Source organism: Fonsecaea erecta (assembly GCF_001651985.1).
Source record: "Fonsecaea erecta strain CBS 125763 chromosome Unknown Scaff11, whole genome shotgun sequence".
NCBI lineage: Eukaryota > Fungi > Ascomycota > Eurotiomycetes > Chaetothyriales > Herpotrichiellaceae > Fonsecaea > Fonsecaea erecta.
Genome location: NW_017387254.1, coordinates 396565 through 411042, shown reverse-complemented (window position 1 = coordinate 411042; position 14478 = coordinate 396565). Strand labels below are relative to the sequence as shown.

Sequence of the window (14478 nt, the reverse complement as noted above, 5' to 3'; positions counted from 1 at the left end):
CAACAAAGACTCAAACATCTCTTCATTCATTCTGTCCGTGCAATTCGTCTCCATCCCCATCACCCGTTGCACTAATCACCCTTTCATCTCCTTGTCCTGTCAAACGAGGGACTAGCATCAAACACTCCTCATCCCGCCCTTGGGTCGTTTATCAGTACCGGCATATCGATCGAACCTTGAACCCTGGTACCCCGCCACTCACTGGCGCGACACTCGTGCTTCTCCTCGCTCGCTGAGCGCTCTTCCTTCTGACGTTCTGCTTCTCCTCCCACCATGTCGGTCACCGTCGCCGAGCTTGACGCGACCGTCAAAGCTTTTCAAGAGGGTCATGGCGACATCCAAAAGCAGGCCCAACAGAAGCTCAATGAATTCAAGTCAAATCCCGACGCATGGTTGATGGTCGACAGGATACTGCAAGAGGCGACATACGTGCCCACCAAATATCTGGGATTGCAGGTGCTGGACGATGTGGTAAATACTCGATGGAAGGTTCTCCCGCGAGACCAATGTTTGGGCATCCGCAACTTTGTGGTCAATCAAATCTTGCAGGCTTCCGACACCGAGGAGAAGCTCAAGGCGAACAAGCTCTTTCTCAACAAGTTGGATTTGACGCTGGTCACGATCCTCAAGCAAGAATGGCCCCAGAATTGGCCGACATTCATCAACGAGATCATCTCCGCCTGCCACACCGGCATCTCTGTGTGTGAGAACAACATGACCATCTTGCGGCTGCTATCTGAAGAGGTATTCGACTTCTCCCAGGACCAGATGACCTCCACAAAGGCGAGAAACCTGAAAACCACCATGTGCGCCGAATTCTCGTCCATCTTCCAACTCTGCAATGAAATCCTGACCACCGCCGACTCCGTAAGCTTGGTCAAGGCCACGCTCGAGACGCTCCTCCGGTTCCTGAACTGGATTCCCCTTGGATTCATCTTCGAAACCAAGCTCATCGACACCCTCGTCACACGGTTCCTCGAAGTTGATCAATTTCGCAATATCACCCTCAAATGCTTGACGGAAATCGGTGGCTTGCAGTTGGGACAGCAATATCAGTACGATGACAAGCTCGTTCAAATGTTCACCGAAACTTTGACTGTCGTTGCAAGAACTCTCTCGCTTGACACAGATTTCCGAGAGGCATATGCCAAAGCCAAGGCTTCAGAACAAGAATATATCCTGAACCTCGCAATCTTTCTCACCAACTACTTTTCCGCACATCTTCAAACGATCGAAAGACTACCCAACTCCGACTATTTGCTGCACGGCCATTTCTACCTCATCAAGATCAGCCTGATCGACGACAGAGAAATCTTCAAGATCTGTCTGGAATACTGGAACAAGTTGGTCCAAGAATTGTACGAAGAAATGCAACAGCTCCCACTCACGGAGCTCAATACTTTGTCCACCATCAACGTCACCGGGCTCGCTAACGGCGGCGCGCCTCATCCAAGCACCCTGGCCAATTACCCTCTCCGCAAACACAAGTATTCCCAAGTGTTGTCCAGTCTGCGACAGGTCATAGTGGAGAAGATGGTCCGGCCTGAGGAAGTCCTCATCGTGGAAAATGACGAGGGAGAGATTGTGCGGGAATTCGTCAAGGAGAGCGACACGATTCAGCTGTACAAGACCACCCGCGAATGCCTGGTCTATCTGACGCACTTGGACGTTGTCGACACCGAGCAAATCATGTCTGACAAGCTTCAACGACAAGTCGACGGGTCGGAGTGGTCGTGGAACAACTGCAATACTCTCTGCTGGGCCATCGGCTCAATATCAGGGGCCATGTCCGAAGAGACCGAGAAGCGTTTCTTGGTGACGGTCATCAAGGACTTGCTTGGGTTGACGGAGATGAAGCGTGGCAAAGACAACAAAGCCGTCGTGGCCAGCAACATCATGTACATTGTGGGCCAGTATCCACGTTTCCTGAAGGCGCACTGGAAGTTCCTGAAGACCGTGGTGAACAAGCTCTTTGAGTTTATGCACGAAACCCACGAAGGCGTCCAAGACATGGCTTGCGACACGTTCATCAAGATTGCCAACAAGTGCAAGCGCCATTTCGTAGCTCTGCAGCCCGGTGAGACCGAGCCTTTCATCGATGAGATTGTGCGTAATATGCGCAGGATCACCTGTGATTTGACCCCGCAACAGATTCACACCTTTTACGAAGCGTGTGGATATATGATCTCAGCCCAAGGCCAGAAGAGCGTGCAAGACCGACTGATCAGCGACCTCATGTCTTATCCCAACCAAGCCTGGGACAATGTCATTCAGCAAGCGAACGCCAATCCCGCAATCCTCCACGACCCTGAGATCATCAAGATCGTGGGAAACATTATGAAGACCAACGTCGCAGCGTGCTCGTCGATCGGCAGCTACTTCTACTCTCAGATCGGCCGCATTTACCATGACATGCTCAATATGTACCGGGCTTCAAGCCAGCTGATTTCCGATGCTGTCGCTTCTGGAGGTAAGTCGGCGTGCCTTGTTTGTTTTCTGCTTGATTCTAATGTGAACCACACAGGCAACGTCCAGACAAAGACGCCCAAGGTCCGAGGCCTGCGCACCATCAAGAAAGAGATTTTGAAACTGGTCGACATCTACGTCCAAAAGGCGGACGACCTGCAAATGGTCAATGATAGCATGGTTCCGCCACTCCTCGATGCCATCTTGCTCGACTATCAGCGTAACGTTCCAGACGCCCGGGATGCGGAAGTCCTCAGCGTGACCACCACGATCATTCACAAGCTACATGTACGTTGGACCCCAAAGAGATCTCGGCATTTGGTCAGAGACGTAATGCTTATCCCTCGACCTGTTACTGACATTCGACAGAACCTTATGGATGACAAAATTGGCCCGATCATGGACAGCATCTTCGAATGTACGCTGGAGATGATCAACAAAGATTTCCACGAATATCCCGAATTCCGAGTCGAATTTTTCAAGTTACTTCAGGCTATCAACCTGTTTTGCTTCCCGGCGTTGCTCAAATTGGACGGTCGACAGTTCAAGTTCGTCATTGATTCTTGCATGTGGGCCAGCAAACACGATAACCGCGAGGTCGAGAATACAGGCTTGTCCATGTGTCTGGAGCTCATCAACAACATGGCCGACACGGACCCTCAGACGGCAGGCATCTTCTTCCAACAATTCTACATCTCCATCCTGCAGGACGTTTTCTTCGTCCTCACCGATTCGGACCACAAGGCCGGCTTCAAATCTCAGTGCATGTTGCTGGCTCGGATGTTCCAGCTGGTGGAGACCAACAAGATTTCGCAGCCGCTGTATCAACCCGACCAGGCCGCTCCCGGGACGTCCAACAAGCAGTTTGTCAGTGACTTCACCTCCAATCTACTGCAGCGCGCTTTTCCCAATCTTAAGGAGATCCAGGTCCAGCATTTTGTGACGGGTCTCTTCGCCCTCAACGAAGACGCCACGAAATTTAAGACGCACGTGCGTGACTTTTTGATCTCGCTCAAGGAATTTGCTGGCGACAATGCCGAACTGTACGCCGAAGAACGTGAACAAGAAAAGAAGATCCTGGCGGACGCGGAACGAGAGCGGGCTCTCAAGGTCGGTGGACTGATCAAGCCGGCCGACCTGGACCAGGACGATGAGCTGTGACTAGAAGAAGAGTTGCGCACGGAATTCGCGATACGCTCAGCAGAACAGCCACCGGCCGCCGCACCCTCGGTTGAACACTACGCTTTGGACAAGCCGACACCGGACGAGGATTTTGAGAGTGGATGGGTTTTCTACAAGTGTTGAGGTGCTCGTTTCGGTGACAGATCCCGCATTGGAGAGGGGGGAGAGACCGATGGATGGGAAAATGCATACCTTGTTTGCTTGAATTGTGTTATGATACCAAAAAGCATGGTCCGCTGGTCAGTCGGTTAGAGCATTGCTTGCGAGACCCCTCTTGGGCACTCTCTACCTGGCCTGGACACACCAACCAGGGATTGGAGGGAGGGACCCCGGCCGAGTCGAGTCCTCCGAGATGGGGATGATCAAGATCATGAGCTGCTAGAAGACTAGATGAAAGCTGAGAAGAGCGCATCCGAACACGAACATTGGAGATTTGAAACGAGGCCGGATGGGCTTTTTGTAGCAACAGAATAGAGGAGTAGAGAAATCTCTTCACAGGAGCCATTACAGCAGCAGCTTTGCTCGGGATCCAGACTCTTCTAAAGCTCGCCTCCGGACCATGTGAGGCAGCGCACGGATCCTGGGTGCTGGGACACATGAAGTGATCTCTGCAGGATGGGCGGATGAGGTTGGATGCAGGGTGCTGGGTTCGAGACCATGTGGTCAGGCGTGTTACATACAGCCCATGATGGTGGGAGCTGGGCGCACCCGACGAGGTGACGGCATACATATCTACACATACAGCTGAGGCATCCAGCTCGGTCCCCTCCAGCTGCATACATAGCGGTATTACCTACATGCAGGCGGTCAGCGGTGCGTGAGCAAACGGGACGCAACGAGGCGAGAGGCGGAGATGGATGATGACTGGACGGGAGAAAAGCGGAAAAGCGGGGACGAAAACAATGCGTCACTTGATGTTTGGGGGTCTCGTGTGCTTGCTGCGTCGTCGAAATTAAATCAAATCAAACATGATTTCATTATTATTGTTTATCCTCCCGCCCTTTACATGGGTGCATGCTAGTCTCCTGTGCATGTAGTCAGTCACACGAAGAATGAAATCGATCATGGGATCTGTGACGATGGTTGTAGATCGCCTGCTCCATTATCCCTGGTAGTGCCAAACCATTGTCCAAGTAGACGACCATCCCATTGTGAATTGTGATGATCGCAGCCGTGTCCGAGACTAGGCATGGCGAGGTTTGGTAGTCGATCAACATATTTCACCTCAATGCAATTATTCAACTCTCTCCAGCTACTGACATATTATTCCCGGGCGCTACTTTGCGAGTACACTGAACAAGCCCGAGGCGGTATAATTGACCGAGTTATGTAGAGAGAGGGCTATCACGCTGCGCGGAGTAAGCTCGATGATAGTTAGGGTCTGCAGAGCTACCTTGCCACTTAGCATTGGTTTTTTTGAGGAATATATAACAGCGTCGTCTTATTTCAGCTGGGGGAGCGTCGTATGTCATCGCCCATCACATTATTCGCAATATCAACTAACTTGTGCCGCAGAGACTGAAGTATCACTATCGGTCATTGAATCTGAAGGTCGTGTGTTCGATCCACACAGACGACATAATCTTTTTGGAATAACATGATTCTTCTCTTTTTGCTTGGCACTCTCCTGTAATCTTCGGAAATAAGCTTTCCACCCCGCTTTCAGCGACCGTGCGAGAGTCACGAGAGTGTGAGCAAAGCAGTGAGCGGTTAACCAGACACGTCAGAGTGGGAACACAGAGGATGCGGTTTTCGTTCGATACTACCCGAGTACGGAGTCACTAATCTAACTATTAAAGAATAAGGCCGGCCCTGTTTGTGGGCCGTTCATACCCTCCCTACCTACCTACCTATATTCGCATTCCTTCGTTGTGCCCTGTATCTGCGTCACTTGACACCTGACGCACCCTCAGCCATCACTACGATACTAGACGCTTCTGTGGCCTTCGGACTGCGGCATCCAGAGTCTCTTGTCACTGGCTTACATATTTGCCGACACCTGCAAACGGAACCCACTTTGCGAGAAAGAGAGAGAGAAAAACAAAGACACACGTTTCCCGAAGATTCTCGCCTGATCATGTCCTCGTCCACCGCCCCGTCGATTCAACCGCCAGCCATGAACTCGTCCCACAATCCCTCCAGACCTGCTGGTGCTAGACATCTCGCACCGGCCTTGCACGCTGCGTCGCCTGCGCGCCGCGCCACCTCCGGGTCAGCAACCCAGACCGTCACCCCAGTCGATTCGGCCTCGTCACGATCAGCTTCACCCGAACCACTCATCCTGCGTCTCCGCGGCGCACACGACGCGGCCCTGGCGGGGTCCAGCACAAACACGAGCCGAGGTCGCCGGCGACAAATCACCTGGGCCGAAGACGTGGTGGACAACGAGGGCTTGGGCAGAAAATCAAGCAAAGTGTGCTGCATATACCACAAACCGCGGGAGTTTGGCGAGAGCTCCAGCGAGGACGACAGCTCGAGTGACTCCTCGAGTGACAGCGACAGTGATGCCGGTGGGAGTGACAGTCCCGACGACGGCGGTGCCAGAATGAGCGGGAACCGCAGGGGGAGGAAACACGACCATCGGCACGGCCATCCCCACGACCATGACCATGACGACGGATGTGATCACGGGAAGGGCAAGGGGCGGAGAAAGCCCAGTCCCAATGCGTATGAGAGGATGCCCAGATATCAGACGAAGCATGATACAAAGAAGAGATAAATGAAGGGTATGATGATAATGAGATCCGTCGGGTCATTGGGGCCATTTGTTTTGGCGAGCGGACAACCATATAATAATACTTACCCTTGCATGGTCTTGGTGTCACGGTCCAACAACAATTTGAGCGACGGCGCTCTTCGGGAAGGTTGTTCCAACGATAAAAATTTGGCTGGTTTGCACAGTGACGACTTGACCTGCGTCGCAGAAGGGAGGGCATTGGCTTGGGGACTGTCGGACTTTTGCAGACCACGATACTCTCTCTCTTATGAAAAGGTTTTCTTACACTTCTCTCACATCCCATTGCTTGTCGATTGGTTCTCGTTTGGCGACCGTTGCTATATCTATCCCAGGCACCTGGGTGCCAGGGAGGTACGTTCCTGCTGATCAAGTGCAGATCCCATTTTCTATATACCTCTGAATATGGGATGGCGATCACCCTGTTTGGGGGCGAAGGGGAGGGGAGGGGTACAGAGGAGTTGTCGTCCCATGTACCTCTTACGTAGGTATTGTCCGGCCGGCCACATTCGTCATGGAGGGAGGAAGGAGAAGAGAGGAGAAAGGCGGTCCAGGTCCAAGAATAATAGTGTGCAGCAGTGAAACAGGAGGAGGACCCAGTACCGATAGTAGTAGAGTAGTCGTGGCAGTAACCCCTAGGGCCCTGGAGAGGGAGATACGACATTCTTTTCACTGCATGAAATCACCTCACCTCAGCTCACTTCGACTTGTGTATGTACTTATCATTATTGTTGCGTAGACCTTGTCGGCGATCTACATACAGTACGTGTGTCCTCGTCAGCACGAACAAACATCTTGATAGGAGGGTGAGTGACGGTGGCACTGGTGGCTTGTGGTGGCAGCCTCGGGGCAACAACCGCTTGAGATGCGTTTGTTTTTGCCTTTGCTTGTCCGTTCGTTCCTCTGTTCATCTGTCTCTCTCTCTCTCTCTCTCTCTCTCTCTCTCTCTCTCTCTCTCTCTCTCTCTGTTTTAGCCGAATTTCTTCGACGTTAGAGGTGGGTCACACCACCACAATGCCCAGTCCCAGTGTGGCCATTGCTGCAACTCCCCTTTGTGGGCGTTATTACTCATTGACCGGGGGACGAGGTACAGTCTGTGTGGGTGGATCACGTACCCGACAGAATGGGTACTGTCACCACTGTCTTTTGTTCCCTGACAGTTACAATGGTCCATAGCGCAATCGAACCTCTGGGGGAAAAGATCGTCAGGTTCCAACGACTTTAGGTCCAAAAATCCCACCACTGTCAGATTTTGGCATCAATCAATTAATCCCGCCCACTTCCACTTCCACTGCATCTACAGTAGGTAGTCATGCGTCAACGGTGATCACGAGCCTGACGCCTTGCAAGCCCTGACCTGACCCGGACCTCTGGAGTGTCTGGACGGCCCAGGGAGTCGACCCGTTCTTCGTTCAGTCATCCCTAATAGGTTTTGGTCAGCCATGGGTCAAAAAGACGATGCCAGGGGTCTGTCTCAAAGAGGCTTGGATCTCGACCCTTGGGCTAGGCCTCACTCGCCGCCCATGTCCACCGAAGTTGCGCAGTCGAAATGCTATCCTGTCCTGGTTCTCCTCCCTCCCACCCGCTTATCGCGAGCTACGGGCTACATGTGTACGGCCATCCTCCCACCCTGAGTTGGCAAGCTTTCGCATTATTCCCGGTGTTGGTAGTCCGTGACTCGAAAGAGCGCCTTCATCCGTCGGCGCGGAAAATGTGAACACGCCTTTAGAAAGTTCATTTCGCACGGCCTGATCATCAAAGAGATGACGAAGACGTCTAGGGCCACCGTCGCTTTGGAGCAGGGTTATTAGGCATGTTCCTCTTGTCCTCGACATGGCTAGCTGTCGACAACCCCAGCGTTTCAATAGCCTGTCCCCAGCCCGACTAGTCCGACAGTCCCCTCTCGGCCATCATCTGTGACCCTAGGAACCGATTTTCTTCACCACCATCAGCCTCTATGACGCCAAATTACCCACTGAAGTCAATTCGTGAATCCACAAGACAGGAATATTCGTTGCACAGACTCTTTCTGGTATGGATGGTAACGAAGATGTGGAATTTCTCTTGTACAGTTATTCGACCAGCCATTCCGACCACCAGTCGAAAAAGTCAGAACCCAACACAGCATTCGAGTAGCTTGCTTCCCACATCCTAGTACCTATCACACGACTCATTCGAATCCTGCGTGTTCGGTTGCACGGTCGGTTGGATGCAGCTTTCGTCTCAAGTCGTTTTGTTCCTGCACTAGCTTCGTGCTTCCCTTCCACCGACCAACCGACCGTTCCGTTGTTCAGGAACACATTCTCTCCCACAAGCTGGGATTCTGGGGAAAAGGATTGATTGACCCCGCTCACCAGCTTCGCTTCGTGTTCAGGCACAGACGACGACGGCCTCTTCGAATCTCGCCGAGCCGTTGAACCGTTGAACGTTCTTCTCCAAAGAGTGATTTCCCAGCCCAATCCATTTCCGCTCCAGACATTACCATTTCGGTGCGGACCGTGCGAACCAGGCCTCGTCGTCCAAGTCCTGCGGGGTTGAAACGGAGGATTTTCTTTTTCCTCTTCATCTCCCACTGGTGACACCCGCCATCGGCTTAAGTCTGAAATATGGTCCGTTACACTATTGGTGACATCTCTTCCGGAGGCCAACAGCTCTACGTCGATCAGACAAAATAATGCGATAAGAGTGCGACTTAGCAATAGTCCTCCCCTACCAAAGGTTCCCAGCACGGCATTGTGAGGTGGACCAGCTTCACAATCCACTACTCCATTGCTACCACTCCCACTCAAAAAGACACTCCCATCCCTGCAACGTTGGGTCAATTCCCATTGACGATCGCAGGACTTAGCACCATGCAAGCCTGTGTGTTTGCTCCATCAGCGGAGTTTCCGTGAGATCCACCACCGTACATACGGAAGGTGCATCCCCGATGTATTCTAGCCGTTTCAATGACGACCACCGTGCTCTGCCCCAGATCAACCCCGGCAAAGTCACTGTCGTCTTTTCACATGTCAACGAATCGACTGGCCAGCGGAGGGTCTGTTGTTTCTCGAAAATTTCTGACCCTGGGAGTTGGGTGGGGAAAACCCCCTTGGCCACTTCTGTGGCGAACAGCAAACAAGTATCCTTGTAGTAGTCACGGGCACGCAGCGTGGTTACTCTTACGTGGGAATATCAAGCCTGGCGAAGACAAAATCAGGCCGCCTTCCTCCCCCTCCGGCGCAACTTTGAGAGAAGTTGTCGCTTCTTGGGGAACTTGTTCGGCATGCTCCTCTGGTTGTCAACATGTCGATCACGGCCTCACAAGACCCTGCGTTGGTGACGACCGAGAGAGTGGCCTCGGTGTTTTCTGTTCTGGGGGCGGCATTCATCATCGCGACGTTCCTTTCGGACAGCAAGTTTCGCAAACCCATCAACAGACTGGTATTCTTTGCGGCATGGGGGAACTTGTTTGCCAACGTGGCGACGCTGATCGCGAGATCCGGCATCAAGTTGGGGGTGACGTCGCCGTTGTGCCAGTTCCAGGGCTTTTTGATTCAATGGTAAGATGGTTGATATTTCACTTGGGGGTCCTTACTCATGGATGAAATTAGGTTCATGCCTGCGGACGCCCTGTGGACGTTTGCCATGGCCTGCAACGTCTACCTCTCCTTCTTTCGACAATACGACGCCTCGCAACTTCGAAGTCTTGAGTGGAGATACTTGGGAGCGTGCTACGGCATTCCGTTCATTCCAGCGTTGGTGTTTCTATTTGTCAGCTCTGGGGACCGGGGCAAAGTATATGGAGATGCGGTCGTATGGATGCCTTTGTCACCGCTGTTTGTTGCATGTGCTGACTCCTGTGGCAGCTGTGGTGCTGGGTCTCGACGAAATGGAACGCGCTCCGGATTGCCACCTTTTATGGACCAGTGTGGCTGATCATTCTTGTGACCATGTTTATCTACGTCAAGGTGGGCGTCGTGGTGTTTCGATGGCGCAAGCAGCTCCTCTCCTTGAACCAGAGCGAGGGCAGGGCTGGTGATCCGTCTCACGGCTATACGATGAATCACCTCCCGACCTCTCCCACGACCTATGAAGTGACCATCAGCAGCCAAGTTCCTCACTCACCGGAACCGAAGCAGCAGCGACAGCTGGGCTCGCCGCGGAGTACCTATCACGAGGATGTTTCGCGAACAGGTGCCCACCACGAACGGCTTCCCTCCATTCAACAGACGGCATTTCCCCCAATGAACACCAATGTGGTGGTGGAGAGACCAGCGATCAAGCCACTGGACGCGAACAAGGCAACTATGAGTTACTGCAAGACGGCCATGTTGTTCTTCGTCGCGCTCCTCTGCACATGGTATGTCCTGTCGTTCCTTTGGCCACCACAAGTGCTGACCGTATATTTCAGGGTCCCCTCGACCATCAACCGAGTGTATACCCTGGTTCGACCAGATGACTCTGTCTTTGGTCTCGACTTTGCTTCTGGCCTGGTCCTTCCGTTGCAGGGATTCTGGAACACCATCATCTACATTGTCACCAGCTTACCGGCGTGCCAAACACTGTGGGAGGAGACCAGAGCCAATCTCTTTGGGCCTCGAGGCGGTCGTCCAGATCGAACATCACCGGCCATCGCGCTGTCAAAACACAATCACCGAGTTCTTGGCTCCGACGACACGAGGGCGGATATCATGACGAGCATGGATAGGAAGAACCAGGTGGTCAACTACAGAGGGGAGGACGACGACGATATGGGAGAGGAGACGACGGGATCCGGTCCCATGTTTACACATGCCAGATGAGAAACGAAGGGAGGTCACAGCAGTCGTATGTATGTATGTATATCATGTATACTAGATGGGAGCAACTTGCCCCGCAACTTGATGCCAATTTCCGTAAGAGGGCACCACCAGTGATGCTTTCGGGTGACTGTGTAGACGTTGCCTGGCAGTACACATGACACAATGGTTACAGGCGACCGGTGACATTCTGCTGTCTTTAGATGACTCTGTGTTGAATCTTTCATTGGTTCTGTCGCTCCAGACTTAGTACAATACTACAATACCACCACCACAACCTGATGCCCGTCAACTCGAATCTTTTATCGACCCCAAAGCCATCTGCTTGCCCTGCCTACTTGCCTGGCCAGACGAAAGTCAGACATCAATGGACTTGATAGACTTGATATGAGATGAGATGAGACGAGATGAAGGGTTGTTGGATAGGTGTGAAAGACAGAAAAGAAAAAGGGGGGCAAGGGGGCCCTCGAGGTCAGGGGTGGAGATGTGATGGAATATGGAATGTGGAATATGGATGGATATATGTGTTTCTCCATTCAGTGTCAGCACGAGAGTGTGTATATAGTATGTATATGTGCGAAAGAGACAGAAGGAGAAGGAGAAAGAGAATGGAGAAAAGAGAGGTATGGATATAATGTAATAATCAATCAGTTTGTTCGCAGTCCTTTGTAACATGTCCATGTACACATGTACTATGTCGGGCCTCGTCTTCCCGTTCCCACTCCTACCTAGCTAGACGTTTACCGGTGGAGGGAATATACCTACATACATTCATACAGCATACCGGGTTGGCACGTAGATACCTAGTATGTGGCCCGGAATAGTTTTTAATAGCAAAGATATTCATTCAATAGTATTCAGTATTTGGTATTCAGTATGTGGTGGTATGCATTTCAGGGGGGGGGAAGGAAGGTGGAGGCGGACAAACTCCGCGCAGAGTATCCAATCCCCCTTTCTCTTCCTCTCTTTCTCGTTGCTCCAACTTCTGCTCCAACTTGGACTCCGACCCCCAACTACTCTGACTCCGTCTCTGGCTCCGATTTCGCTGGTTGAAAGGAGGAATGGATGGATGGATGGATGAAGGAATGGCGGATGGCGTGGAAAGTATCCAGCAGGAAGGAGGAAATGGAATGGAGAGCCGTGCCGCAGAAATGTTGTTTATGGTGCTAGTCGTTCCAGAGAAAGAGACACACCCATAATATCTATTCATTCATCCAGCCAGCCAGCCAGCCAGCGAGAGCTAGAGCCGACAGTGGGAAGCACAGAGTACGTGAGACGGTGGGGCTGAATAATCAATCAATCAATCAATCAATCAATCAATCAGTCACTCCACCGATCGATCGAGGAATCACTCGGTGAGTCTTCTTGTTTGTGTTCTATTGGAGAGACTCTTTGGAAAACGACCATCTTCTCCGATTGAAAAAGAGCACACCGCGGAAGAAGAAGAAGAAGAAGAAGAAGAAGAAGAAGAAGAAGAAGCGAGTGGGGGTGTGTGACCAAGAAGGGTGGCTTCGGTCTTCGACTCCCGATTCCGTTGGCTTTTCCGGGGAAAAGCACGATTGTAGACCACTACAACCACCATCAGCGTCAGCAGCAGCATCAGCAGCAGGTCAAGTTCTTTTGAAAAAGAAGAAGACAGAAAAGAAAAGCCGAAAGTCAGAAGACACAATGGCATCGTCTTCATCATCAACATCATTCAAACCACCCGCCTCGTTCCTCGAGCTCGTCTCGACCTCATCGCTCAACTACCGCGAATGCGCCCTGCTGGGGATCATGGCGCAGATCTCGCACGTCGCTGCGCCTGTGTCCAGCCCTGGTAGTGGTGGTAAACCCACGACGGGCGCTGATGCTGACGGTGGTGCGACGCTCGAAGAATACGTCGCCACGGCCCTTCACTACGGGGCCACCGAGTCCGAGATCCACAACGTCGTGTTCCAGTCCAGCGCCAGCATCGGGGCTGCCAGGGCCGTGGCGGTGCGGGCCCGCGTCGAGGACGCGCTCAAGAAGTCGTTGTCATCGTCGCTTCGGGCAGGGCTGCATCACTTGGAGAAGGAGGTGTTGGTCGGCGGAGGAGGGACTGGTAGTCACAAGACGGTGGTGCGCGACTCGGATCCCCAGAACACGCGCGGGGTTGTCCCTATCGTGCTCATCCACGCCTTGGCTCTGGATCGGAGGATGTGGGATGCCGTCTTTGCGAGTCTTGCCGCCGCGAGCAGCAGCGGAGACAGTCCCCTACGCATCATATCCTACGACATGCGCGGGCACGGATACGCCGCCCACGCCCCGTCGGCGCAGTCCCTCACACAGCTCGCCGACGACCTGCACAGCATCCTGGAGAGGCTGCACATTCCTCGGGCGGACGTCTACGGACAGTCCTACGGCGGGGCTGTGGCGCAGTACTTTGCACTGAAATACCCGCAGTCGACACGTTCTCTCGGCCTCATCACCACCGCTGGCGAAGCGCAACCCTCGTGGATCACGCGGGCCACACGCGCCGAAGAGGCCGGCTCCGTGCTGCCCCTGCTCCCCGAGACTCTAATGCGATGGTTCACACCGGCGGCGATCGCGCGCAACGAATGGGGGGTGCGGTACGCGCGGTCGTGCGTCGAGCGCATCTCGGTGCAGGACTGGGGGGACGCGTGGCGGTGCATGTCAGGGTTGGACACGCTGGACCAGCTGCGGCAGAGCGGTAGACTGAAATGTCCCGTGCTCCTGGTCTGTGGGGTGCAGGACCTGAGCACCGGGCCCCAATGGATGACCCGGCTGAAGGAGGCATGTGAGAAGGGTGGTGGAGGTGGCGGGGGGTTGGTCGTGTACAAGGAGGTCGATCCGGGGGTGCATATGATGGCGCTGGAGCAGGGGGAGGCGTTGACGAGGGAGATCTTGGAGTTTCGGCGGAGGGTGGATCGAGAGGGTGTGTGAGGCCACAACTTGGCACTGGCCTGGACCTTGAGATTGTCAATTCCAGGGTGATAGGAGTGGTTACAGACAATATGACAATAGCGGTAGTGGTGGTGGTGGTAGTGTTTGTGGTAATGGTATAGTGGTGCAGATATTGTACTGCACATATGGAATAGGTATGATATTCTCCTGTCAAACATGCCAAGCCTTAGTTGCTAGCGAGTGACATCACATCAAGCATTCGGCTGTATTACTCAAGTCGGTGTGGCTGTCCGCCGTACCTCGTATACACACTCCCATTGGTCGGGACTTGATATCCGGGCCAAATCAACGGCTCTCGGGATGAATTCTGCCAGTAGCATTGCTATTATTCGACACCAGCAACAAAAATCCCTTCTACCAACACGTTACGAG

General features: G+C 53.0%; 4 protein-coding genes across 4 annotated transcripts; all 4 read left to right on the top strand.

Annotated features, from left to right (window-relative positions):
* Window positions 1-273: 273 nt before the first annotated feature.
* On the top strand, window positions 274-3627 carry AYL99_10337 (hypothetical protein; the record flags this gene model as incomplete). The annotated part of the gene is made up of 3 exons (XM_018841843.1): window positions 274-2470; window positions 2525-2754; window positions 2836-3627. 3 exons carry the CDS (start codon window positions 274-276, stop codon window positions 3625-3627), a joined length of 3219 nt encoding a protein of 1072 aa, XP_018688731.1.
* A 2098-nt stretch (window positions 3628-5725) lies between these two features.
* AYL99_10336 (hypothetical protein) lies at window positions 5726-6367 on the top strand (the record flags this gene model as incomplete). The annotated part of the gene is made up of 1 exon (XM_018841842.1): window positions 5726-6367. One exon carries the CDS (start codon window positions 5726-5728, stop codon window positions 6365-6367), a length of 642 nt encoding a protein of 213 aa, XP_018688730.1.
* Window positions 6368-9667: 3300 nt separating this feature from the next.
* Window positions 9668-11166, top strand: AYL99_10335 (hypothetical protein; the record flags this gene model as incomplete). The annotated part of the gene is made up of 4 exons (XM_018841841.1): window positions 9668-9924; window positions 9976-10177; window positions 10231-10724; window positions 10776-11166. The coding sequence occupies 4 exons, from the start codon at window positions 9668-9670 to the stop codon at window positions 11164-11166; spliced, it is 1344 nt and encodes a 447-aa protein (XP_018688729.1).
* A 1665-nt stretch (window positions 11167-12831) lies between these two features.
* On the top strand, window positions 12832-14085 carry AYL99_10334 (hypothetical protein; the record flags this gene model as incomplete). Its single annotated transcript, XM_018841840.1, has 1 exon — window positions 12832-14085. One exon carries the CDS (start codon window positions 12832-12834, stop codon window positions 14083-14085), a length of 1254 nt encoding a protein of 417 aa, XP_018688728.1.
* Window positions 14086-14478: the final 393 nt, after the last annotated feature.